This window comes from Bos grunniens, chromosome 2 (assembly GCF_055505025.1).
Source record: "Bos grunniens cultivar Pamir isolate PY7600 chromosome 2, Bosgru_T2T1.0, whole genome shotgun sequence".
Classification (NCBI taxonomy): domain Eukaryota; kingdom Metazoa; phylum Chordata; class Mammalia; order Artiodactyla; family Bovidae; genus Bos; species Bos grunniens.
Window position 1 is genome coordinate 97,184,169 of NC_141166.1, and position 25,831 is coordinate 97,209,999.

Consider the following 25,831-nt stretch of genomic DNA (forward strand, 5'->3'; position numbering starts at 1 on the left):
CTTGAGATTTCAGTAAAATTGAAATAAAGTAAGAAATCTCATATTTGGTGAAGTGGTATAAGCTTATTCAGGCAAAAGAGAGTAAAGAACTTTTTGATTATATTTTAGTTTCTAGAAAGTTAGACCCTTCACTTTTCTCACAGACTTCTCAGACCTTATACTGAAAGATGTACCAAATGTCAAATGTTCCAGGAAAATACTTTCCATGGGCTTGAAAAAAGGTTGAAGAACTTAAGTGACCATCATGAAAGGAATTATAGGCATTTATCCTGCTGACATTATCTGATGTGAATGGTGCAAGGGATCTAAAAACCCAAACAATCGGAATTGAAGTCCACCTACTTAACTCACCTTGCATTGCTGGTTTTGCTGTAGAATATTATTATAAAAACATTTGCTTGATTCCTTTTGTATTACCATTTTTTTTCTTTTAGGAATTTCTAGATTAGGTTAGCGGCAAAGTAATAGTTCGTGTGTTCCTAATTTGCTTATATGAGAATTAGTGAATAAAATGTTTTAGAATGCAGATTAAGACTGAACTCTGGCTGACTTCAGAAATATGTGACCCTTTCTTTTCACCCCAGCCCAGAGAGCATGGGACTTCTTGACCCAGCGACCAGTGATGGGAGAGTTATTTTCTTCTTGCCCTGGCAAAAGATGACTATAGCTGGCACTACCGACACTCCAACTGATGTTACACACCATCCCATTCCTTCCGAAGAAGATATCAACTTCATTTTGAATGAAGTGCGTAACTACTTGAGTTGTGATGTTGAAGGTAACATGCATTCCTTTAAGTTTACTCTCCCTTTTTGTATCTCCCACACCATCCCAGCTTTCACTAGATAACTCCCATGCGCCCCCACTGACTCATCTTCACAGCTGGCTGGCTCTGACTCTTAGGTACTGACCACTTCTTCTAGAAGCCTTATGAAGGCCGAGGCATAACACAATAGGAAGAAGTTGCCTTTTTCCCCCTCCACTTTCTATATCCACATGAAATGCATACCATCCTCTTCTGGTCATTTCTAATAGCAAGATTGGAGTGCCAGTCCGGCAGGGCTCTAAACACCCATGCTTTTCTAGGAGAGTATGAAATGTTTGCATCACTAATTTCTAGAGCTTGAGAAGGTATGATTGACAAATCTAGGATACCCGTAGGAAAGAATTAGCTAGAGAAATGAGAGGATAGAGGAATGTATTCTAAGAAATTTAGTGAGCTGTTACTATGTAGAAACTGGAATATTAACTATGGTTTTAGCTAATAAGTATGCTGTTTTAATTGAAAAAGATAAAGTTCACTTCTTTCCAGTGCTAACTTGATTGAATATGCCTTCTTTTAACTTGGATGTCATAGTATTTTCTCCAGTGGATATATATGGTATAATGCATTTTTTAAAATTCACAGTAGTTTCAAAAGTTTTCCAACATTATTTCCTATCTCACTTAATAACCTCACCATCCATTTAGTCACCCAGGCTGGAATGGCATGCTTATCTTTGTTGATCCTTCTCTTTCTACATCCAGTCCAGTTCCCATCTCTGCTTACTCCGAAGTATCATGTAAATCCCCTCTCGCTTCCATTGCCCTGGTTCAAGCCTGGGTCATATTTCACTTAAACAGTTGCACTGACCCCCTAACTAGCTTTCGTGCATCAGGTCTGTGTCCTCACCTGGTCTGGTCCTTCCATCAGAACTCTATAAAACACAATTCTATCATCACGTCCCTGCACAAAAATATCCCTTTGATGTCTCATCATTAACTTTAGCAAAGTTATTAAACTATCTCATACGGAATCTAAGGCTTTTCATGACTTGTCTTGGCAGGTTTGCATTCAGCTATTCCACCTCTGTGCATTCAATCATTTAATTATATTGCATGACTTATTATTTCCAAATCAGGTCATGTACTTTTAAATCTTCATGCCTTGTTTATGTAGGTCGAAGTCTTGCTCTTGGATAGTCTTTCCCCCAAGTTTTCATTTTGGCAAAATATTATTTATACTTCAGAAGCCGCCTATCTTTTGTAGTCCCTTAGATCACTGAGCTAGTATATCACAGCAGTGTATAACAGGTAATAATGTAAGATATATTCTCACTTGGAGCTCCTTAAGGGTAAGTATTCTTTATTCAGTTTCAAAGCTTGTTATATATATCTGGTATGCTACTTATAATTATTTTAAATCAAAACGAATTAGGTGCTTTCAAGGTTTTTGATGCTAGTAGCAATATGAAAACCTTTTTATATGAAAGTACAAAATTTAAGATTTTTGAAAAATAGTCATCATCTGTTTATATCAGGAATCTCCTATAATGTTGGCTTCAATGGAGGCCATGCAAGGACACAGTTTTTGTCTTAATGTGACTCACTAGCATCTATGAATCCTTTTTCCCTAAGGAATTCTTTTCATTATGTGATCACACATTTACAATCAAACAAAACAAACTGCTTTACAAAGTGGTTTAGCGGATTCTCCTAGTTTGATTGATTGATCCATATTATATAGTTTTAGTTTCTTCTAATTTCAAATAATGGTTGTAATTTCATTTTGAGTAGAGTTTCTTTGGATATCTGTAATAATAGTATAAATATATTAAGTACATGTAATTGAAATCTATGTGGCCAAATTTATACTCTTTCACACACACACATACTCACACACAGTTATTTAAGAAACAGTTATGCCCAGTTTAATATCCATTGCAATTTCAGCTTGATACTTTTTCCCCTCATTTTGTGAGATAGAAGAAGCTTTATCTGGGTATGACTGTACTTTAATGAACTGATTATTGTTACTGAATCCTGCTTCATTTCACATTTACCTGGATATATTTTTTAAAAGTGGGTTTACATTGGATTCCAAGAGCAGGAAGTTTAGATTGCTAGAGCAAGAAACAAAATTAATTCAAGAGCAGAGAGCTATAGTTGACAGGTTCCAAATTCTTAAAGTTCAGATGCACGAATGAGAAATCTAACTGCTTATATGTGCCCAGAGACTGGATGTGCTGGAAACAGGTATAGGTTCCAAGAAGCTGCTGTGCCCATATCATGGGTAGGGATTTCCACTAGTGAAATGAGCCTTGGGCTAGAACAGACACCAAGCCTATACCGCTCACTTTTATTCTGCTTATTAATACATAGAGGACTTGGTAATACCAGCTAGGACCTCCTTGGTCTGTAGAGAGCTTTTCAGTTAATATACCTTTTGGTAATCAGGTTAATTGGTGAAACTAATGAGGAATTTTTGTCAACTTTGATTTTTTTGTAAAAATCGATTGAAATTAATATGTGGATACTGTAAATTGTAACATGCGGACACTGCAAATTGCCTTTCCACTGGTGGTCTCAGGAATCTTGAGATTAAGAATTCTCTAGGTAGCAAACATCCAGGATAAAAGCAGAAGTGACAGCTCTTGCTTGTACTTCATTTATTTCCCCATGCTCACCATCTATCACACCTTTCCTCCTTATCAGCTTATCCTTTTAAAAGCAATTCAGCCACAATGATTCTTCATGGTTTCTTTTATTCTTATTTATTGAACTGAAGTCCTCAGAGTATATGAGGAAGTACCCTCAGTCTTGGTAGAGTCCTAGTTAGCTAAAGTATGTCTATTTCCAAAGTAAAGGCATTCTCATTTGTATTTTTTCCAAGGAATTTTGGTGAAACCTGATATTCTCTTCTATACTGTGAAATATAGTGAAATAAATGTGAAAGTGAAACTCAGCTTCAGGCCCCATTCAGTCTTTTTGACTACATGCTGTTGCTGCACATATTTTAATCTTATTTTTCCTCAGTAGGTAATGAGTGCTTTATTTTTAAAAACTCTACTATCATGGATTGCTTTTTATGCAAGACACTCTGCTAAGTCTATTGCTTATATTATCTGATTCCTCATAACAACCTTATTAGTTTTATTTTGTAATTTCCATTTTATAGGTGAAGAAACTGAGGCCCAGTGACTTTCTTTCCCATAGGTCATTCATGTTGGAGCCTGGTATTGTGTATATCAGTCTAGCCCTAATATTTATGCTTCTAAATATTGTGCATATTCCAGTTGCTAGTCCTGGGTTTGTTGCATGATGTGATATCATATCCACTAGGGAGTGGATTACTTCTCTCAGTTCATTTCATGGAAGCTGGTAGACACCTTCGGAATGATGGTGACGTTTGCTCTCAAGTGACTGGCCTTATTTGGATGTGACTGTTAAAGTAGAGGTTTCATTTCTCATAACCAGTCCCTTGGGCCAAGCAGTCTTCTCTACAGATTTAAAAAATTAGAAACTTTGTATAGATCCCAGAGCCATGTTTTTGAAATGGTTAGTATTCACCAGGATTGAAATAATCATTTAAAAACGATTTATTAGATGGATAAGTAAAATTCTGACAACAGTTTCTGAGCCTCCCCAAATGGCTATATCCTTAAGAAAAAAAAAAGTGTCAAATCTTAACACTCCATGCTGTTCACAGCAGCTGCCACACTTCTGCAAAATGCGTCAGAACAATTCTGAAAAGCATTTTGTCTGTTGGGAAGGAGACCATGTCTTCTTTCACAATTTAGAAAGCTCACCATTCACAGGCTGAATTTTCTAGATTACTTGTTTGTTCTTTTCTGAAATGGGTGATTGATAGTTGTGCGGTGTGTATTGGATTAGGAGGAAAAATGATCTTTTGAAAAATGTATCATTGTCTGCTGTGTAGAGGTTAATCAGGAGGATGCAGTGGTGAACCAAGCTGTGACTTAAAGGGGTGGAGGGGGACAGAAGATCTGCAGAGTGCTTTATCCGTGGAGTTTTTCTGGAGTGCTTCTCTAAGCAGCTTCTCTAGTTGTACACAGGTTTTCACATATGCAATTAGTAGTGTTTATAGATTGCCTGTTATTCAATTAACAACGGAGCTGGCCGTATCAACTCACTGCAGACCTGCCTTTTCACTGCCAGAGATTGTACCAGGGTTATCAACTTACACAGGCTTGGATGTTTTCCAGCTGTTTAATTATAGTGTCACGCGCTTTGCTTTTTCTAGTTTCATTAGTTTATAAATGTAATATGGTATCTTATTTCTGTGATTAACACTTCATTTCCACAGGTTAAACATGCTGGTAGAGAAGTATTGATTTCTGATGCTGTTTCCCCTGTGTTCGTTTAGATATTTTCACATGCTTTTTATTGATTTTTTTGAAAGTGGCAAACATGAGAAAGAGCACCCCAAAATGTATGGCTAAATAACTGATGTGAAGCAAAACAGCACATTTAGCTCTTAATTATCATTTCCTGTGGGCTGCCTTTTCTATTAACTTTTAAAACCAGGGCTTCTCTTGCCAAGTTTTTAAGAATAAAAATACTAATTATAATTGGAAACAATTATACAGCACTTAGTCTTTTCAACCAGCTGTGAAAAATGTCTATTCAGCTTTACTATTTATATTTTAGTCATTATATAATTTATACACTAAAACTTGAATGAGTTATTTACAATAAAAATAATATAATAAAAAGAATTCTTAACCATGATGGTTAGGAGGACTATGTTATTTCCTCACTATCCTTCTGAAAATATTGACAAGAACCTTTATACACTCCAGAAGTACTCGCAGTTGGCACTTAAAAATCAACTAGGTGCCATCTGGGTGAGCTACTCTCATAAGTGGTGTTTACCAAGAATTTTTTTTCATTTTTAATAGTAGTGTTGTTTCCTCTCATCTTGTTTTATTAAGTGCAAGTGTTAATCACTCAGTCATGTCCGACTCTTTGCGATACCATGGACTGTAGGTCTCCAGGCTCCTCTGTCCATGGAATTCTCCAGGCAAGAATACTGGAGTGGGTTGTCATTCCCTTCTCCAGGGGATCTTCGTGACCCAGGGATAGAACTTTGGTCTCCTGCATTGCAGGTGTATTCTTTACAGTCTGAGCCATCAGGGAAGCCCTGGTGCTTTTTATTTACTTTATTTATTAAAGTTTTCAGTTATTCTAAAAGAGGATATCCAGTTATTTAAATATGTAATCATTAGAAACCTAAAGTGTAGCATATTGGCTCAGAGGCCAAAATGTTATTGCTTTTGATTTTGTAATGTCAGCTCTTGTTTGATATAAAAACTTCAGAGAATGTTCTAATATGCCATTTCATATATATTGATCAGTATTCATGACTTCTACTTGATACAGTATTTGAGGTACTGAGAAATACTAGAATTGATACTGCCAAAGACTTTCAACATGGTGAGAAAGATGCAACAGTAATGCCATCTTGCTTAGCTATCTCGACAGTATGAGGACCAGGAAAATCAAGGTGAATAGAATCTTTGAGTTCTGAAGCATACAAGCTAGAGTTGAGGTTTTTCCTCACGTATTATACCATGGTGAGTTCTTGACTACAGCCAAGATGATGTTCTTGGCTACAGCTGGAATGGTAGGGTCAATTTCTGGGTAAGAACTTGAGGGTAGGAGTACTTAATTTAGTAAAAATATTTTCATTTATTTGAATTGATGAGATTAGTAGGAGAGAAGGATACTTTGAAATGTTAAGTATGGAGCATGCTGTGATAGTAAAGTATTTTGGAGAGAGTCACATTCTATTACAGCAGATTATATTCTCACTGTCAGATTTCACTGAATGGTTTCTCCATTGGAGACATGAGCAAGGTGGCCATGGGGGAGTTACCCAGTTTGAAAATTTACCAGGACAAGTCTGAGATGTACTACTTGACAGTTTTGTTCTAGAACTGCATTATGCAAAATTATAGCCTATATGTGTGAATATCATGTGCTTATTTAAATTTAAATTAGTTAAAATGAGAGAAAGTTTGAATTTCAGTTTCTCAGTTGCATGGACCACATTTCAAGTGCTTCATAAGCTCAGGCAGCTAGTGGCTGTTGAATTAGACAGTGTAGGTACAAAACAGTTCCATCACTGCAGAAAAGTCTATGAAACAACTCTACGTAAGCTAAAGGTACTTACATAGACCGTTTAGAAGCAAATACTCAATTTATTAGAATCGTTGAATTTGTATTTTTTGTTGGTATAAAATAAAGAATGCAGTATCTTGTAAAAGAAGATCTCCAGATATAAGAAGTCTCAGGAGGTGACTGATTTCGTGATTGAGCAAAACCTTCAGTGCAGGACCCTTACTGCTTTTCACTCCCCCACCCTCCAGGTTGCTTTGCCCCGCAGTTGTTTCCCATTTTGTTACAATATGGCTGCAGAAGTTCCTAGCAGGATTGGAAGGTCCTCTGTGCTATCTGTCCACTGCTGGTGAATCTTTTACCAAAGAGAACTTTAATTAGAGTGTAACAGTGTGCAAGGTTTCCATTGTGGGTGAGTAGGTAATAAAGAGAGAAACCTGTTAGTTCAGTTTGCTGCTGTCTTTTCTACAAGAAGTTAGATTTCATGTTTCATGTGTTTAGCTATGCTGCTCCCTGTGGGCCTAGATTACACCCACAGCCCTGACTGGTCACCACTTAATTTAGATGCTAGAGAGGTAAAAAGTGCTTTATTCTTCGTCACATCCCCCCACCCCCTGCAAAACGGCATTTTGAATAATCCATACAAGTCATTAAATCTCAAGGTTGGGAGAAAACTGATAGACAGTAGATCCCCTGATCCAACCACGCTCTAATGTAATAATATAACAATGCTGTAGGCCATAAAACCTGATTCTTACTTTAAATGTGATCTAAAATTTGATTATCCTAAGTGTATCTTTTGAAGTAAATTTTATCTCAGTATTCATCTGATATAATTCTCAGACTAAAAAACTGAATGCTAAGATATCAAGCAAAATAAATTAAGGTTCTTGACCTGTTATGAAGTCTTCCTGATAATGTTTTCTCTTCCTTTTTTTGAGTATCAATTTCAAAAATAAGGATTAAAAATCATATCAGTATATATTGTGCTTCATTTAGTTTTCCTCCCTGAATGAAAAACTCAAATGTTTTAGCTTGGTCTTTTTGTTTCAGATAGTACAGATTCATAGATGTGTTTTTCTGCCTGTTATACCAGAAAAGGTAAAGCATTTGTCACAAGGATTATTTGGATGTGCTTTAAATTTACTTTAGAAAGTTTAGTTTTCTACCAAATAATTTTAAGATCAGTCAGAAGGCTGTGAGAATTGAAACCAAATTCCTGATCAGTGTGGCTGCCTAAGGAATTTCAGAGACACACTTTGAGACTTTGCAGTGACCACAATGACGTTCTAAGTGGTTGGCTAAGTTTTATTTTTGACTCAGAGGGCAGTTTGAACCCTAATGGAAAATAGTGGTAATTTCCTAGTTAAGCTTTTTGTAAAGATTAAAATATTGCATGATTTGTGTTGCGGTTTTACAAGACTTTTGTGGAATTGTGTGGAGTGAGAATTAACCCCCATTCCATGGAAACCATCAGGATTAAATCTGTTGAAGAAGATCCCCCCTAAGGGAGCAAATCTAGGGATGGTATCCCAGCATCAAGATGCCCTCATGGTCAGCAGTTAACAAGACTGGAAGCCTTAGGTTTTCCTCACTAGCGTATGAGTTTTATTCTCCCTTTGTTTAGATTCAGTGTAGGAATATGGGTTTGATTAAACACCCCTGTAGAGATGTATGGGTACCTCTTTCTTTCAGATTGTAGTCATATTATGAGTGTGGCCCTTAACGAGCTATGCCAAAATATGTCAGATTACCTTAGCCTTAGATGAAGTTATCTTTACCAGACATCTATCTTTCGTTTGAGATCAAGATGGAGAGATTGTCTGTCATCCAGTATAACTTTTTAGGGTCTTTTCCCTGTACTTGGTTATGTGCTCTTTTTTTGGACTGGTCTAATATTTAGTCATTTCAAAGTCTTTGTGATTCTTTACACAAGAATTTGCTAGATGTATATTTAAATATTTTTCAAAGTCTGCTTTGTCTAAATATATAGAAGGTTCACTATATAAGAACACACAATTCAGATGTGAATGGGATCTGAAATCCAGATTGCCCTCTTCTAATAAGTATTTTTGTCTTTTCTGGGAAGAGATAGCAGGATATATTCTTGGAGGAGATATGACAACTCATAAGTCTTTTGGTTTGCTTGGTTGGTTTTTGTGTCTGCTTTACTGTTGTTGTTCTTTGTAACTACTGCAGATTGTCCCAGCTGAGGGCTGCTAACATTTATTTTGTTTCCTTTTTGAGAACCCATATCAGTGATTTTTCCAGATTTTTGCTTTTTTTTCACCTCCTTTACCATTTTTCTGGCTGCTCTGCACAGCATGCAGAATCTTAGTTCCCCTACCAGAGATCAAACCCGTGCCCCTTGCAATGGAATCACGGACCTAACCCCTGGACCTAACCAAGGGCCTAATCACCGAACTGCCGGGGATGTCACCATCCCCATTGTAACTTACCACTCATCTAGCTCTTATATTTAAGGGCTTTTCCTCCCTTTTAAAGTACATATTATGTGCTCCTTTTACTGAACTATTTTCTGCTTATTAATTATTTCATGGTTTTGTTGAGGTGTCTTTGAATCATCCTTTTTAACTCTTGGCATTGATCCTTCCCAGTGAGAAGAGGGGATGTCCTGGCTGCGTGGAGCGGTATTCGCCCCCTTGTGACAGATCCCAAGTCTGCAGACACGAAGTCCATCTCCCGAAACCATGTCGTGGACATCAGCGAGAGTGGCCTTATCACTATAGCAGGTACAGGATGCTACCTTGTTGTTGGATGTGCTTTGGATAGCAACTTGAGTTAAATTCTCACATCAAAATCTCATTTAATGCTAATGAACAGTTTTTTTTTTTTTTTTTTAATGATTCTGAGTAACATCTTACCCATGGCTTCACCACATTTGTTATAAACAACAGGTGAATTTTCTTATTAATAAGTTGAGAAATGGTTAACTGTAAGAAAAATGGGTAGTAACCTGATGAATGACTTATCAATGTATTTTTAGGTGGAAAGTGGACAACCTATCGATCTATGGCAGAAGATACCATAAATGCCGCAGTCAAGGCACACAATTTGAAAGCAGGACCAAGTAGAACAGTTGGGCTTTTCCTTCAGGGGGGCAAAGACTGGAGCCCCACACTCTACATCAGGCTCGTCCAGGACTATGGACTTGAAAGTGAGGTGGGTGTGCGTTGCCGCATCATCTTCCTCTTGACTTAATCTCACTGTTGCCATAACAGGATCGGCAACCACGGGGCCTCCATGACTCCGAGTTTCCTATAGCTCAGTTTGCTTCTGACAGTGTACTGTGGGAGTGAACTAATGGGAAAAAATATTTTGCTCTAGTTGCTAAAAAGCAATGCATGTTTTGGTTTCTGTTTTAGAATCTAGGGTTTGTATGGCTTGTTCCTAGCAGACAGGACCTCCCGAATTCTTTCTCTCTTGAGCATAAGGAAGGCTGTTCTTCGGAAGTGATATCAGGAGCACAGTAAAGCTGAAGCTTCATCAGTCACTGGTACAGTGATACATGTGTAGTAGACTTTGTGCTGGCCTAAGCATTCGGAGCCTATGTGGTTTCCTCCCACGAAATCAAAATCAAATGCTCTCCTAGGATTATTAGTTACAGGCTGTTAAAAAAAAAAAAAGAAAACCTGACGAGATAAGCAGGTACAGTTTTTTGCTTTGTATCCAGAAGCTATTGATACTTCAAAGGACCTGCCTGATGCAGTTTCATTTCTTTAGGTGGCCCAGCATCTTGCCGCCACCTATGGTGATAAGGCTTTTGAGGTGGCCAAGATGGCAAGTGTGACGGGAAAGCGGTGGCCCATTGTTGGGGTGCGTCTTGTGTCGGAATTTCCATACATTGAAGCAGAGGTATGTGAACGGCCCTGTGGAAGTTTCCCATCTGCCCTGGGATACTTTTCATCTGTTCACTCTTCGTCCTCTTAAGAAATTATACATAGCTAAGTTTTAATGCAGAAATATCAGCTATAAGCTGGAGCAAAATGTCTGCCCAGCATATTTGTAAATTGTAAACAAATATGTAAATTGTTTCATTTACATAATTTTAATTTCATCTCTGAAGTTATATTGATAGTGATAACAATAATCACAGAAAATATGGATTTCTTTCTGCTCCACAGAGCTATCCCAAGTCTTACTGACTCAGTAGTTTGCCCCTTTTGAGAGTTTGGAGCTCCTCAAGTTTGTACCACTTACGTTCTGCCTGATGACTTTTTTTTTTTTTGACATGAACCATTTTTCAAGTCTTTATTGAATTTGTCAGTGTTGCTTCTGTTTTATGTTTCGGTTTTGTGGCCACGAGGCATTTGGTATCTTAACTCCCTGACCAGGGATCAAACCCACACCCTCTGCATTGGAAGGCAGAGTCTTAACCGGTGGACTGCCAGGAAAGTCCCTGATGATATGTCTTGACTTGACATTTATAATTCACTACATCTTAAACACGGGTGTCCAGTAAGCATTTTGTTGTTGATTGAATGCAAGACTTCTGTCATCTGATTACTCTCAGACATAAAACTGTAGACAGCCTTCAGAGATGAGACTGTAACTTTTTAATTTTAACTTTAAATTTGTTCTTTGCCTATTCAGCTATGTGTATTAACATCCTTGTCATAAACAAAAGAAGTGATTACTGTGGATGGTAACTGAGAAGTGATTCAGTTTACATGTTTGGGGCAGTTTCTATTCAAGGAGAAGACATTAACTCTTATCCAAATTGTTCCAATTTCCAAATCTCCTTTGGCAGGCAGAAAATGGAGAACTTGTGTGATGTCACTATTTGCTTCATGCCTGCTAGAGGGAACCAGAGTATATAAAGAAAAATGTCATTGTACCTAAGCATGGATTTTAAGTGAAGCTTTATTTCCCTCCTTTTAAAAAAGGCTTAAATTAATCATTTTACTTCAAACCTAGGTGAAATACGGGATTAAGGAGTATGCTTGTACCGCTGTGGATATGATTTCACGTCGTACTCGCCTGGCCTTCCTAAATGTGCAGGCGGCAGAGGAGGCCCTACCTAGGATTGTTGAATTGATGGGCCGAGAATTGAATTGGGATGATTCTAAAAAAGAGGTATTATATAGAAGTCTCTAAAACCACATTTTCCATTACAGACATGGAATGTCTTAATCTGTTAGGAGAGGCTAACAGTTATTTTCTCTTTTTTTGATTGGGGGGCAGTGGCTTTACAATGTTGTGTTAGTTTCTGCTGTACAACAAAGCGAATTGGCTCTGTGTATACATGTATCCCTTCCCTCTTGGATCTGCTCCCCAGCCCCCACCCCACCGCACCCCTCTAGGTCATCGCAGAGCACTGAGCTGAGCTCCCTGTGTGGTTCAGCAGGTTCCCAGTGGCTATCTGTTTTACACATGGTAGTGTATATATGTCAAACCTAATCTTCCAATTTACCCTCCCCGTTACCCCTCTGCCCTCTCATGTCCATATATCTGTTCTGTACATCTGTGTCTTTTTTCCTGCCCAGCAAATAGGTTCAGAGGCTAGCATAGTTTTTGATGGTGACTTTATAATTCCTGCCAATTTCTGTGTGTATTTAATACTACTAGGCCTTAGGAAACTGGAAAGATATTCTTGTAACAAATATGTCATCATAACAAATTCTGGTAACAAATATCCTTGTAACCAAATATTCTTCTTGGTTGTTTTTGGAAAATCCCTTATAGAAAAATGTTCTAAAATTTGTGGTCATAATTCCTGAAAAAGTAAGATAATAATGATTGTGGGTAGAACCTTTTCTGGTTTTCATTGAAAACATTCTTAGAATGTATTCTTCAGTGAAATTCACACTCCTGCAAGTTTGCCTTTGGTAGGAAATCGTTGTTTTATGGCCTGACCACAAATGCTTATTGATTTGTGTCATTTGAAACTTTATATCCAAATTTAAAAAAAGAAAGCCACTGATGCTCAGATGTCCACATATACAGCCCAGGGCCTCTTGTAATAAACAGATCGTCATGATTTTTAATTAAACCAAAGTTTCAGGCAGAGGCATTTTCTTGTATTTATTCAGAAACTATTCCCTGTGTTAATTGGTTTAGTTCCTTTCCCCTAGTCTTTCTTGAACCTATTCCATTTAGGCTCCTTCACGGCCACTTTGCTGTTAGTGGCTCTGGTCACACTTTCCAGTCTCCTCCACGTTGCTCCATGTTCTTGGCTCTCGTCATCCTTTTAGTCAGCCAGTTAGTGGCCTTCCTATAGTTGATTCCTCCCTCTTTCCTATACACCACCTGTCTTAGTCTATTCAGGCTGCTCTGACAGGGTACCACAGACTGAATGGCTTACACAACATAAATGTATTTCTCACAGTTCTGGAGGCTGGAAATCTGAGATCGGGGTGCCAGGGTGAGATGGTTGGGTTCTGGTGAGAGCCTTCCTCCTGGCTTTCAGACAGGTACTTTCAGGAGGAGATGCAGGAGGTAGATGTCTGGTCTGTTCCGTTGAGTGTGCTAATCCCAACAAGGTTTATCTAAAATTAGTTACCTCCCCAGAGTCCCATTTCCAAATCCTGTCATACTGCAGATTAGGCTGTCAGCATATGGATTTGGGGGATACAGCTCAGTCCATGTAGTGTATCCCAGGTGGCACTAGTGGCAAAGAATCCTCCTGCCGACGTAGGCGATGCAAGAGACCCAGGTTTTATCACTGGGTTGGAAAGACCCCCTGGAGAAGGAAATGCAACCCACTCCAGTATTCTTGCCTGGCGAATTCCATGGGCAGAGGAGCCGCGTGGGCTACAGTCCATGAGGTTGCAAAGAGTCAGACATGACTGAGCGACTAACGCTTAGACTGTTAGAATCAGTCTTCAGGGGTGAAGCCATAGCCCTACATTTAAAATATTCTCCGTCGGTCATTTTCATGCCACATATGTAGTGTACTGATGGTAGAAATCACTGAAAAGAACTCCTTAATCCTGGTCACAGTGCTGTCAGGCATAACCTTTACCCTCATTTTATAGATGAGAAAACAGACTCAGGGAGTAAGTCTTGGTGAGAGTTCATACAACCAGTAGATTGTGGAACTGGGATTGAAGCCAGGTGTCCAGATCCTGGACGCCCTTTTCCCACCCAGCCCTGTTGCCTCTGCATTGGCGGGACTGGTTTATATAGCTCTTCTGGTTTTGAGTTTGGGTTTGGCCAGTTTTAAAGCTATATAGTGAGGCAGCACTAGAGTGAAACTTACTCCTGTGCTACTGCCAATCATTTCTACCATGTAGAAGGACTGGGGATAATGTGTTCCTGTAAAAATTATGGTTGGAGTGATTTGAATATGCAGGAAGGTGCTTTGTGCCAGGAATGCAGGCTGTAGGAGGTAGGAAGAAGGAAGAAAACTCTGTGAACTGGCTGTGTTCAGCTCTCCCGAGGAAACTAGATTTACATGGGTTTAGGTTTTATGAGCAGATTTATGTACTCAGAAATATTCTCCCAACCCCCTAAACAAACAAAATAACAGAAATAAGAGACCTGAAGTTATTGCGAGGTATCTGAGATATAGGAGTATTCATGAGAACAGTAGATAGTCTAGAGAGAACAAAGGAGAGGGGAGAAAGAATTAAAGGTTACCGGACTGCTAAGAAAAGGTTAAAAGCACTGGGATTATGTAACCTGCAAAAGTGAAAGAGGAGCAGGGTGATAAATAACTCTTTGTAGATGGATTGTGGTTGTTTTTACCAGTCAATACTTAACTGAGTGACTTGTATCCTGAGCATTATACTAAATATTTAGGGGAATAATAAATAGCTCATAGTTTCAAGGATCTTCAGATTTAATCGAGTGGTTACAACACACACACACACACACACACACACACACATATACACCTCAGGAATGTGTGTATTTTCCAAAATTTATAAGATGATTTGGAGAACCGTTATTTAAGACCAAAGGCAGCCAACTTAGAACTGATTAAGGAGGAAGGCATTATCTAGGGGAGTTGGGGATTGATAGAGGAGGTGGTAAAGATATTTAGGAATGCAACACTGCCAAATTGTGTTTTACACAATTAAATATATATGTTAATATGTGTGTGTGCATGCTTAGTCATGTCTGACTCTGCGACCCCTTGGACTATAGGCTGCTAGGCTCCTCTGTGGGATTCTATGGGATTCTTCAGGCAAGAACACTGGAATGAGTTGCCATTTCCTCCTCCAGAGGATCTTCCAGACCCAGGGATCAAACTCTCATCTCCTGTGGCTCCTGCTTTGGCAAGCAGATTCTTTGCCACTTGAGCCACCTGGGAAGCTCTATGTAAAAACAATACATAATTATAAATAAATAATCAGTGTCTAAATTAATAACAGTGAAAAGATGACTATATGGTCAAAAGAGTTTGGGAAAATCTGAGTTAAGCAAATGAAACCATAATTCCCTAGTGCAGATAATTTGGTGCCTTTAAAGTGCTTATGTGCATTGTCAGTTTCCCAAAGGCAGCTTATTTGGGGACAGATCCAACTCTCACATGTTGGAAGGGCTGGTGGAAAGGGAAACTAGTATTGCTTTAGGATGTATTTTGGGAAATGCTGCAGTAATACTTGGTAATGTAGACTTTATAACCTGCAGAGAAAACATGCATTTCATTGAGAGACTTTAAAAAGAAGACCACTTAAGTAGATTGAGGGCATCTCCCAAAGGGAAATTATTTCAAAATTGATTCCAACAAGAAGAATAAAGAGGAAGCAAGTGAAGAAATGGAGTGACCATGGACAGAGCAAACTGATAAGCACCAAATATCAAACAGAGGGAAGATGGGTGCTCAGCAGCGGAAGAGTACCCAGGACAATCAGAATGTATATGAATAGTGTCAGCAACTGGCAAAAATCCTAAAAACATTAAAAGTAGCTTTTAAAACTAGAAAAGAGTACAAAGAAAGTCTAACCTAGATCCTTGCTCAGAGGTAGCTAGCACCAGATTTTTGATTGCCAGAGAAGGGAGGGAACCTTTCAACTCATAGTTTAATTCCAATTTATTTTTTCTTTTTCTCCTATTTGTCAAGGAGAATGATTTTCATTGTGAGAAAAGCAAAATAAATATTGATAAGAGGAAATAGGCATTTAAATAGGAGACTGCTCTAAATGCGTTTTTATGCCAACTCAGAAATTTTATATACCTCAGGGTACTCAGAGAATTTGCAGATGGGGTTTATTTAACTACTGTCGAGGTTTAAAATATTATGGCAAATAGGAACAGAATCAGAAGACAGAAGGTGGGCAAATGTAGTACCACATTCTTAAGTTGGCTGCTTGGGTCCTGAGTAACTAACAAAAGTGGAGAAATAAAGTTTATAACCTATAAGCCGGTGGTCTTGGCATTGGTCTTGGGCTGTTTTGTAGGTTATGGCATTTAAGTTTGTTTTATCAGTATTTAGCAAGAAGTAGTGATCTCTGGAAGGTAATAATTAATCACTTAGAAAAAATCACTTCAGATATAGCTTTTCAGGAAAAGCACATGATTGTTAGATTGAGGATATGTTATAGACATAATATATTTGGATTCCATAAAGCATTTTTTTTTTCTGTGCTCCCCCCGCTCCCACCCCCCCGGCCTCCATAAAGCATTTTATGAAGCCCCCTGTGATGTCTTTTTAAAATGGTGGATTTGTAACTAGTCAAATGATCATCTTTGGTGTACTCGTAAGAAACTGGAGGAAGGGTGAATGCTTGGTGATAGATTGAAGCAATGGGTGAAATTGCAATTACATTAGGTATAATTTAATAGAGACAAATGGCAGACCTTGTATTAGGTAGAAAAACAACACCATCCATTCATGATAGATTTGACAAGACTTAACAGTAGTATATGCAAAAAAGAAATATATTTTTTGTTAACTGTAAATGCATAGCAGGTAACAGTGGATCATGGCTGCCCCCAAGTGCAATTACAATCTTAAGCTTCCTAAAGAAATCATATATCTAGACTAATGATGCTGATAGTTACTTCTTTCTAGGTACTTGCCAGATCTCTGTTGGAGTATTGTGTTGTGTTCTGACCATTTTATTACATGACAGACTAGCTGTGGTTTGGGAGAAATTATCCAGCATGGTGAAGGGATTTAAAATCATGTGTTATACAGGAGAGTAAAAAAACTCTTAAAAGGAAAGCTCTATTGGTTTGGTCAAAAAGCTTGTTTGGGTTTTACTGATACAGCTTAGGAAAAACCAGAACGAACTTTTTTGCCAACTCAATATTTGTTGTGCTGTGATACAGGAAAAAAATCTTTTGACTTAAAAAAAATTACTCTCAGAAAGTTTCACTAATCCCAAACAAATTGGTGGAATTGCAGTGTTCACAGCAATAGGTAGTATCAGTTGAGGCTGGGATCATTGAAAACAAGAAAAGTAACTATTCAATAGACTAGCGTGTTTGTTTTTTTTTTTTCCCAAAGCTCTGTCATTTCCATCCAACTAGCAGCACCCAAGCATTGGAGAAGGAAATGGCAACCCACTCCAGTGTTCTTGCCTGGAGAATCCCAGGGACAGGGAGCCTGGTGGGCTGCTGTCTATGGGGTCGCACAGAGTCGGACACAACTGAAGTGACTTAGCAGCTTAGCAGCAGCATCCAAGTGACAAAATGTTAGAATTGGTTAACCCATGATGTCTGTCTTGATACAGCATGCCACATTACAATAGTTATTTACTTTTAATTGCTCTTTGGCCACCAAACCACAAAGATTTGGTCCTGTAGATTTTGCTAGTCAATACTGTGGGGGAATATTCAGCAATAAAAACAAACAGTATTAAAGCATGCAACAACATGAATGACTCTCAGAATCGTTATGCTATGTGAAAGTAGTCAAACACCGAAGACTACATACTATATGAACCCTTTAATATGAAATTCTAGAAAAGACAAAACTCTGGTGACAAAATCAGATCAGTGGTTGCCTAGGGGTAGAGGTCAAGGGAAGGAAGCAATTGGAATAGGAATGAGGAAGCTTTTTAGGGGATAGAAATGCTCTTTATCTTGTTCGTGGTAGCGTATAAACAGACTGTGTACCTAAAGTTGGTGAATTTTATTGAATAAAATTATACTTCAGTAAAACTAGAGGAAATAAAAAATTGTCCTGGCCAGAAAAATGAGGATGAACTTTCTGTTTAGAAAACCAAGTGGAAAAAAAGGAGAAAAAAATCAATAATTCTTTCCATAAATCTTTGAACTTTGTGTGTGTCTGTGTTTTAGGAAGAACTTGAAACAGCCAGGAAGTTTCTATATTATGAAATGGGCTATAAATCTCGATCAGAACAGTTAACAGATCGCTCTGAAATTAGCCTACTGCCTTCAGACATTGACAGGTACTTCTAATAAGTTTCTGTCTCCCCCTCTCTCTCTCTTTTTGTCTTCACTTACCTAAGTATATTTTTCCATTATTTAACATTGTGTTCCAGGTACAAGAAGAGATTTCATAAATTCGATGCAGACCAGAAAGGCTTTATTACCATTGTTGATGTTCAACGTGTATTAGAGGTATTTTTTATGGTTCAGTATCTTTGATAGCAGAGGAATGTAAAGATTTTCCTAGATAATTTTTTTCTCATCTAGTGCTATCTATAAATACTATTTCTCTCTGAATTTTTGAAAGGCTAGTAATGTTAATAAAAGGAAATACATAATTTTTAGTGAAACTTCATTATTTTGTGCTTTCCTTTTACTTAGAGTATCGGCGTCCAAATGGATGAAAATACGCTACATGAAATTCTGAATGAAGTAGATTTGAATAAAAATGGACAGGTTGAACTCAATGAATTTTTGCAGGTGAGTTGTGGTGAAAGGAAACAAGTATATTTGCTTTTTATCTATTCATCATCAATAGATACTCAGGAATGGATTTCAAAGTCAGTACAGTTGTCACCTCATTCTGAAAAAGAAGAAAGCTTGAAGCCAGCGAAGGTTGATATGTCTTAAAGGATATGACTTTGCATGGTGTGTGTTCTTTTGCTTTTTATAAGATACATTATGTTGTATTGGGCAATTTAGATTAAATCTAGGTTAATTATGGCTTAAAGGGATAAATCAGAAATGTGCTTTATAAAGAAATATGCTGTGGGAGACCACTGCTGGACACTTCTTTACTTCTAAAGTACAAAGTTTATTTTTAATAGAGGAAGTTTAAAGAAATCAAAGTTGTGTTCATTTGAGAATCATATTCACTTGAGAACCCAAAATGAAATGGTTATATTCTTATGTTACAACAAACCTGAAAAGCAAGAGAAAGGAAAGCTATATTCTAGGGTCAAGACCATGTAATCCAAGCATCTTTATTTCTAATTTTCCACTTATTCAAGATTCAGTTGTTTAATAATAACTGGAAAGAAAGTAAATGTTGTTACTTCAAAATGGATGCTACACATGAATCCTTAAAAGTTCCTTAAAAGAAGGAAACTCAACCACCTCATACGTTATTTGTAACTGTCCATAGAACTCTGCTCTTACGAAGAATGTATTGGTTTCCAGACAGGCCAGGTTTTTTCTGTAGTGCTTCTTGGGCAGGTATTTCAAATGAATGCCAGGTCTTGCTTGCACCATGGCAATGATGAATGCTGAACATGAAATAAATTAATGCTGGGGATTTTGGTCAATGTCAGCCCTTTCTTCACTGTGTCAAGTTAAACAAACAAGATCAAGGCAAAGGAAATGGTAATTGTCTCTCTGGAGATGAGCAGCAGATAAGAGCATTGTTGAATCTAAATGCAGAAAATTTTCACGGGTTGTGTCCAGCATTACAAAAAAGAATGTTACTTCTTTAGCTTACTGTTTAACTAGGTGGACATTTGAAATTGAGTTTAAAATGTATGCTTAGAAATTAGAAACCATTTCATACATTTTTTGTCTGGTTGTTTTCCTTGAGAAATTTGTCTGTCTCAGGATTTTAGAAAACTTTTCTTCAAATAAATAGCTAATGCTTCATTTCATATAGGTTGTAAATAGACAGCAGCATTTAGGGTTCAAAGACCTGAGGTCTTAGAAACAATAAGAGTCTAATGTTATGGATATGGATTTTGGGTGTTAAGTAATTTTCTTGAGTGCAGTAGAGCTAAACGCATAGAAAATAATTTAAACCACTTGCAAGTTTTCTTATAGTCTTTTTAATGATTATTTCTTGTCCAATTCTAAGTGAAAGGGACTAGAGATGCTTTACTAAGTGCATACATGGTATCATTTTCAACTTAAAAATGCTGATTATATTTCTTATGAAATATATTCACACCCAAATGTTATTTTTTCTCGTAATATGGTTTTAAGATATATGTAATGTTTGAAGAAAACTTTGATTTGTTAAAAGTTGATACATCATACAACCTTTATGGATAAAGGAAAAAAAAAAAAAAACTCCAGCTCTCTCAGTTCTGTTAGTGCTGATAAACTTTGAAGGTATTCATTGAATCAGACAAAACAGTAAACAAGACATTGCTGTCTTTAGATGTCCACATTCTTTGTTATACCATTCATAGATGGAGAGTATCTTTTCAGGGTTTTGTTTCATTTTTATTAAAATAGTTTCCCTTTCTGAAGATTAAGAGTCCGTGTGTATCCCATTAGACAGTTTTGAATATAGATATTTTAAAATAATCCTCATGGAAGATCTCTGTAGATTCTGCATCATTATATGACTTTATTTTTAGGTTTGGACTCTAATGACTTCTGCATGTAGGAGTCCATCTCTAATAAACAGTAGCTTGTGAAACAGCTTTTAATAAGGTCATGAAATTCTGATCCAGCCACTTGGCAGATGCCTCTGACCCTTATTCAGAGTCATTTTTAAGAAATGTATCTCTTTAGACTAGAAACTATAACCCTAAAAATATTTTGAGGATTTACATATATATATATATATATACACACACACACACACACACACACACACACTCCTGATGAATGACTAAATCAGTTCTTTAAAAAATAGATAAAAAATATTGAAGAAGTGAGATCAAGAAAAGCAAATAGTTAAAACCACATCAACTTGAAAAGGAAAAAAAACAATCCCCACGCTCATAATTGCACAGTGCCTTCCAGATTAAAGGCCTTTGCCCGCCGACTGCATGTAATTTCAAGACTAATTCTGATTTTATCCACTGGATAAAAATGAATTAGCTAAAATCTGGGCTGTGGAGTGCTTTTACTTCTTAAGGTAGATCTCTGGGTCCATTTTCAAGGACTTAAAAGTAAATGATTTTAAAAAGTCTTTAAGGAATTTGGATTTGGGGGACTTGAAGTTGTCAAGTACAATAACACTAAAAAAGAGTAGTTAAATATGTCATGGTTTGTCTTTGTTCAATCCCTGAGATTCCTTTTTAAGATTTTAAAATGGAATTAAAGATTCAATATTTGAGTTGCTCAAAAAAATGTATATGTGCTGAGCTCATTAAGGGGCAAAATGTAATGTATTCAATCTGCATTTTAAAGGCAGACTGATTTGCTAGATAGGTGTTAGTTTTTGCAGCCTTGGCAAAATACCTGCCCCTTTACCCCTTTTTGAAATGTTTGAAAATCATAGTTTCTTCTGTGAACTGTAGTACCTGCTATGGTTTTGATGGGGGCACTTAATTATTCTCACCTGCTGCAAGGGTTACTATTAAAATGCTGTGAAGACCAGGAGTAAGCTGGTCCACCTTTTGAATCCGTTACCTATTTTCTCTTTAAGCTGATGAGTGCTATTCAAAAAGGAAGGGTGTCTGGAAGCCGGCTCGCTATACTCATGAAAACTGCCGAAGAAAATCTCGATAGAAGAGTTCCCATCCCTGTGGACCGAAGTTGTGGAGGATTGTGAGTCTGAGCAGTGAATCCACAGCCGACAAACATAGGAACAACAAATCATCATGTAACAAACCAGAGAGGACCGACACCACTCCAAAACAGTAGACACGGATAGCTGCCTTGTTGTAACACTGGGAAACATTCCAAAGCTTTAGGATGTCGATGTAGACCCTTTATTGGTATTTGCCATTCAGTCTAGCTTCTTAAAAGTGTATTTTATCATCTTTTCTCATTTTCAGTGCACACTGATTTAATGTTTTGCTTTCATTTTGTGATCTGTTAGACTGGACATACTCCCTTTTTGTTTATTCATTTATTCTAAGTCAATTTGAGAGAATATTTTGGCAAAAATTGAAACGAGAAGCTGGAAGCATTTTGTGAGATGCACAAACCTCTGGACATTAAGCTTGTTGATAGTATTTGTTCTTAAAAGAAATGGAGTGGGACCTATTAAAACAATAGCATTTCTGGAGACCTCTCAGCCCCCTTCTTCCTCCAGCTTGTCTGCTTTCTTTATCCAGACTTTATATCTAAGCATGACTGGTAAAACTGGAGAGGGAAAAAAAGTTTAGATCTGGTTATAAGAGCAAGTCTCAAAGAGAATCTCTGAAAGCTTCCAGAATCACAGGTACGAGATATAAGGATAGCATTGACATTTGCTGGGAGTTACAGTGATAGTTTCATCTCAGCGGTTCAATTTCCCCCCCAGTCACTGCTAGGTTTTCTTTTGACTATTACAGTTGCCAGGAAGATCCCTGCTTTTCTTATTTTAAAACCAGGATTTAAGTGGCAAGTTGGATACAGTGGGATGGGACTAGATTTCTCAAATTTTTACAGTTGTAATAAATTGAAGGATTAAAAAACCTGTGTTCATATAGCCACATATATAGCACAGTTTTCAATTCTCAAATCCTAGGAGTTGGAGTATGTGATACCATCGAACATGGCCTATTTTGCTTAGGTTACTGTATCAGTTGGAGGGAATATTTATAAACAGATAGTAAAAGAGAATAGAAATAGCCTATTAGTTAACTTTAATTATAATTATTTGTAAAAAGGCACACAATTACAATGTTCATGGTCATTTTAATTGCTTAAAGCCTTTCTCCTTCTGTACTAAATGGAAAAGTTCTCAACCAAAAAGAAAAAGAAAAAAAGAAAACCATACTCGACTCACACTCACACATGTCCACCATCACACACATACACAGTCACAGAAAGACAAAACAAAAAGATCAATCTGCTCAGAATTTAGTAAATACATAATATACTGAATTTAAAGGGCCCGTTTGGCATGCTTTTGTAATACTTTGGTGGCATTTTAGCCAGTTGTCTAAATTTGTCTTCTTCGTGCTTCCTCTTGTGAAGTTAACTACCTGCTTCTTTTGATTTTTAAGAGCACGTTGTGTATAAAATAGGAAATGTGACCCTTGTTTAATGTCAGGTTTTCATTGTGCAGACTTAATTTTTCAAACTGGTACATAAAACACTTTTGTGCTGTTATTTCTATATATGTCAACATTGTAGAATATCTTTATGTCTCATTCGAGTTGGGCATGAGCCTGTCTGTCATAATATACACACTGGAGGTTAGCTCACCTAAGCCCCCACCCTCACCTCGGAAACAGATAAGGTAGCACGGTAACTCATTTTGCTTTTAAAATGAAGTTTAGACTTGCCATTTCCTTAAGGAAAACCTAAAACAGAGCAAGTGAGGCTCCCAAGTATCACTGTGAACTTTTTCTTTTTAAGGTGTGATTTTTTTTTTTTTGCACTGGTTTCTTTTCCTTTTTTTTTTTTTTTAAATAATAGACGCATGTGGTTTTGTAGTTTTGTTTTTCTATCAAGATAGTAATTTCACTGTTTAGAGCCCAGCGACCCTTAATAGAAGAGCTGTCCTTTAAAACATCAGAGATGATGTACCACAGTATTATACATTTGTGCTCTCTCTCTTTCTCTTCATTTCTAGTTAAATCAAGATAACGATGGCTTGTATCCCCCCTGAATCCATTACAGTAGGGATTGGGCTTATGACCTGAGTGGCCTGGGCAGAACTGTATTTGAAAAGAGGCCTTGTTTGTGCACGCTTTGCTTTGAGTGAAGTTCCTTTAAGGACAAAGAAAAGCACACTTTTCTTCCTTTGAGCGTATCTGCCTTTGCTTAAAACCTGCTAATTCTAAAACATACGCTCCTTCACCAATCCCAGAGTCTCGTCTTGGAAATGAGCTGGTTCCAAGTCTTTACTGTGAATAAAGCACCCCCGCATTTTGTATAAAGTTCTTAATTAAACCTGTGCAGCTTCTTTACCTGATTTCAGAAAAGGAGAGAAGAAATGGGGGGTGGGGTGTAAGTGTGATTCAAAATCTATTCCAAGCGCCAAAAGAATTTTTTTTCTTTTTTGTATAAATATGGTATTAGCTGATTCTGTTGGGCTGGGTGTGGGGTGTGTGGAAGACTGTCTTTTGTCATCAAGTGATTTGTTTAAAGAGCCTTTAATGGGATTCAGGTGAAGGTACCCCCATCTGTGGTGGAGAGCTGAATGCTCCCTTCAGTAGCCCTTCGCACAATTATAACAAGAGTGGAAATGCCAGATTATTTGTTAAGCCAAGGTTGTCTGCTTCATTGCCGTCATGCTGTTTGCAATATTCTTGCTTTCAATCAGTTTAACTTTAGGATTTCCACTACTAAATGCATGCTCCCTATTCTGCTTTAGTTTCTAGCTTTGTATTGTCTTTTTTCAAAGTATGTAGTTTGCTCTTTTATACAACAACAAAATTTCATTCTTTTACTGAACTGTAAGAATGATCATTGATCTTATTTCCCTTTTTTATGTATTTGTAAAGATTTTTGGCATATGAATGTAATAACATTGAAGTCAGTGACACTAATACCTTACACTGTTTTGCATTATGTCTACCCTTTATATGGGGTAAAAAAGCCCTACTGTGCTTTGAAAGAATATCAAGTATAAGCCCAGTTCTGGAGTCGATATACACACTGCATGTTTTCATATATGGCATTTTTTATGTATTGTGTTGGGTTATTGTTCTAGATTGGACTGTTAAATGCTATGTTTGAGGCTGGGTTGTCATTTTTATAACTGTCTTGGTGTTTTATCGCCATTATTTATTACTTTTGATATACAGAATGAGCTGCATGCATTTATAGAGCAATAAGAGGATGTATTTAATGTGCCTTGTTTTTAACTGAATAAGAACTGAAAGCATGAATCAATAAAGCTGATTAAAATGGTCCATTTACTGGCATGTTGATGTACCTTGAAGTCAGAGAAATAACTTTGATGACTTGTAGTTTAAAAAAAAGTTTGGAAATATTTTCACAAACTGTATTTTTAATTGCATTCACACATTAATACTTTTCGCTTGCAATTTTGTAATTTTATCTCAAAAGTGAATCCCTGCATAGACTGATGTAATTTTATGAGACTGCCAGATTTATTTGTATTAATTTGTTGCTGGAACCTTTGGGGCACGACTTCTGTATTTGTGCAATCCTATTCTAAAATTACATGCATCCTGTTAGGTCTGTTGAATTCTTTTTTTCCTTTCTTCTTTTTTCCTTTTGTCAACCAGAGCCTTTTAGCCTGAGCATTCCCAGGCACACTGATGAATTTTATCATAACCAAAATCAATAGAAATGAATGGGAAAGATTACATAATCCATTTTGATCATCTTACATGTCAAGTTAGTGTAGGGTTGCCAAGTGTTGATAAATGCTCTGACAGAAAAAATGCTATATATTTTCATTGTCAGTAAATCAGTAAAGCTGTTATTAGTTTTAACACAAATTTTATAATGCCTATGTTATTTTATAGGTTTTAATTTACACATGTATATGGAGCATTGTCTCCATTTGTGGTTTAGAAGCGCTGCCTCTTGGTTTTGCGTGCTCAAAGGCCTGTGTGAGCTTCAGAGGTTCTTTGAAATCATATAGAATAACAGAGCACTAGTCCCCAGACAGACTTGGAACAATGAACTGTTTGTTCAAGGCCTGGAAAAAATATCTAAGAGCTCAAAACACTGTTTATTGATTTAGCTCATCACACTTCATAGCAGTTTAAAATTTGTCAACATAAAATTTGTCAAAATACATTACTCCTGGTTTTCAAAATGTGTAAAATTT

At 37.1% G+C, this 25,831-nt stretch overlaps 1 protein-coding gene across 3 annotated transcripts in view; it reads left to right on the forward strand.

The window, feature by feature from the left end:
* GPD2 (glycerol-3-phosphate dehydrogenase 2) overlaps nt 1–25,240 on the forward strand; it is a 151,054-nt gene extending 125,814 nt beyond the window's left edge. For 2 of the 3 annotated variants that reach the window (XM_086369275.1, XM_086369272.1), the window contains exons 9-17: nt 585–778; nt 9,519–9,653; nt 9,908–10,083; nt 10,645–10,776; nt 11,839–11,997; nt 18,115–18,227; nt 18,321–18,399; nt 18,589–18,687; nt 21,575–22,849. In XM_086369275.1, coding sequence (XP_086225401.1) covers nt 585–778; nt 9,519–9,653; nt 9,908–10,083; nt 10,645–10,776; nt 11,839–11,997; nt 18,115–18,227; nt 18,321–18,399; nt 18,589–18,687; nt 21,575–21,700 — 1,213 coding nt within the window. In that variant the 3' untranslated portion in view covers nt 21,701–22,849. Of the gene's footprint in view, nt 1–584; nt 779–9,518; nt 9,654–9,907; nt 10,084–10,644; nt 10,777–11,838; nt 11,998–18,114; nt 18,228–18,320; nt 18,400–18,588; nt 18,688–21,574; nt 22,850–23,656 lie in introns of those variants that run through there. The other variant, XM_086369285.1, reaches the window with a different exon arrangement.
* Nucleotides 25,241–25,831: the final 591 nt, after the last annotated feature.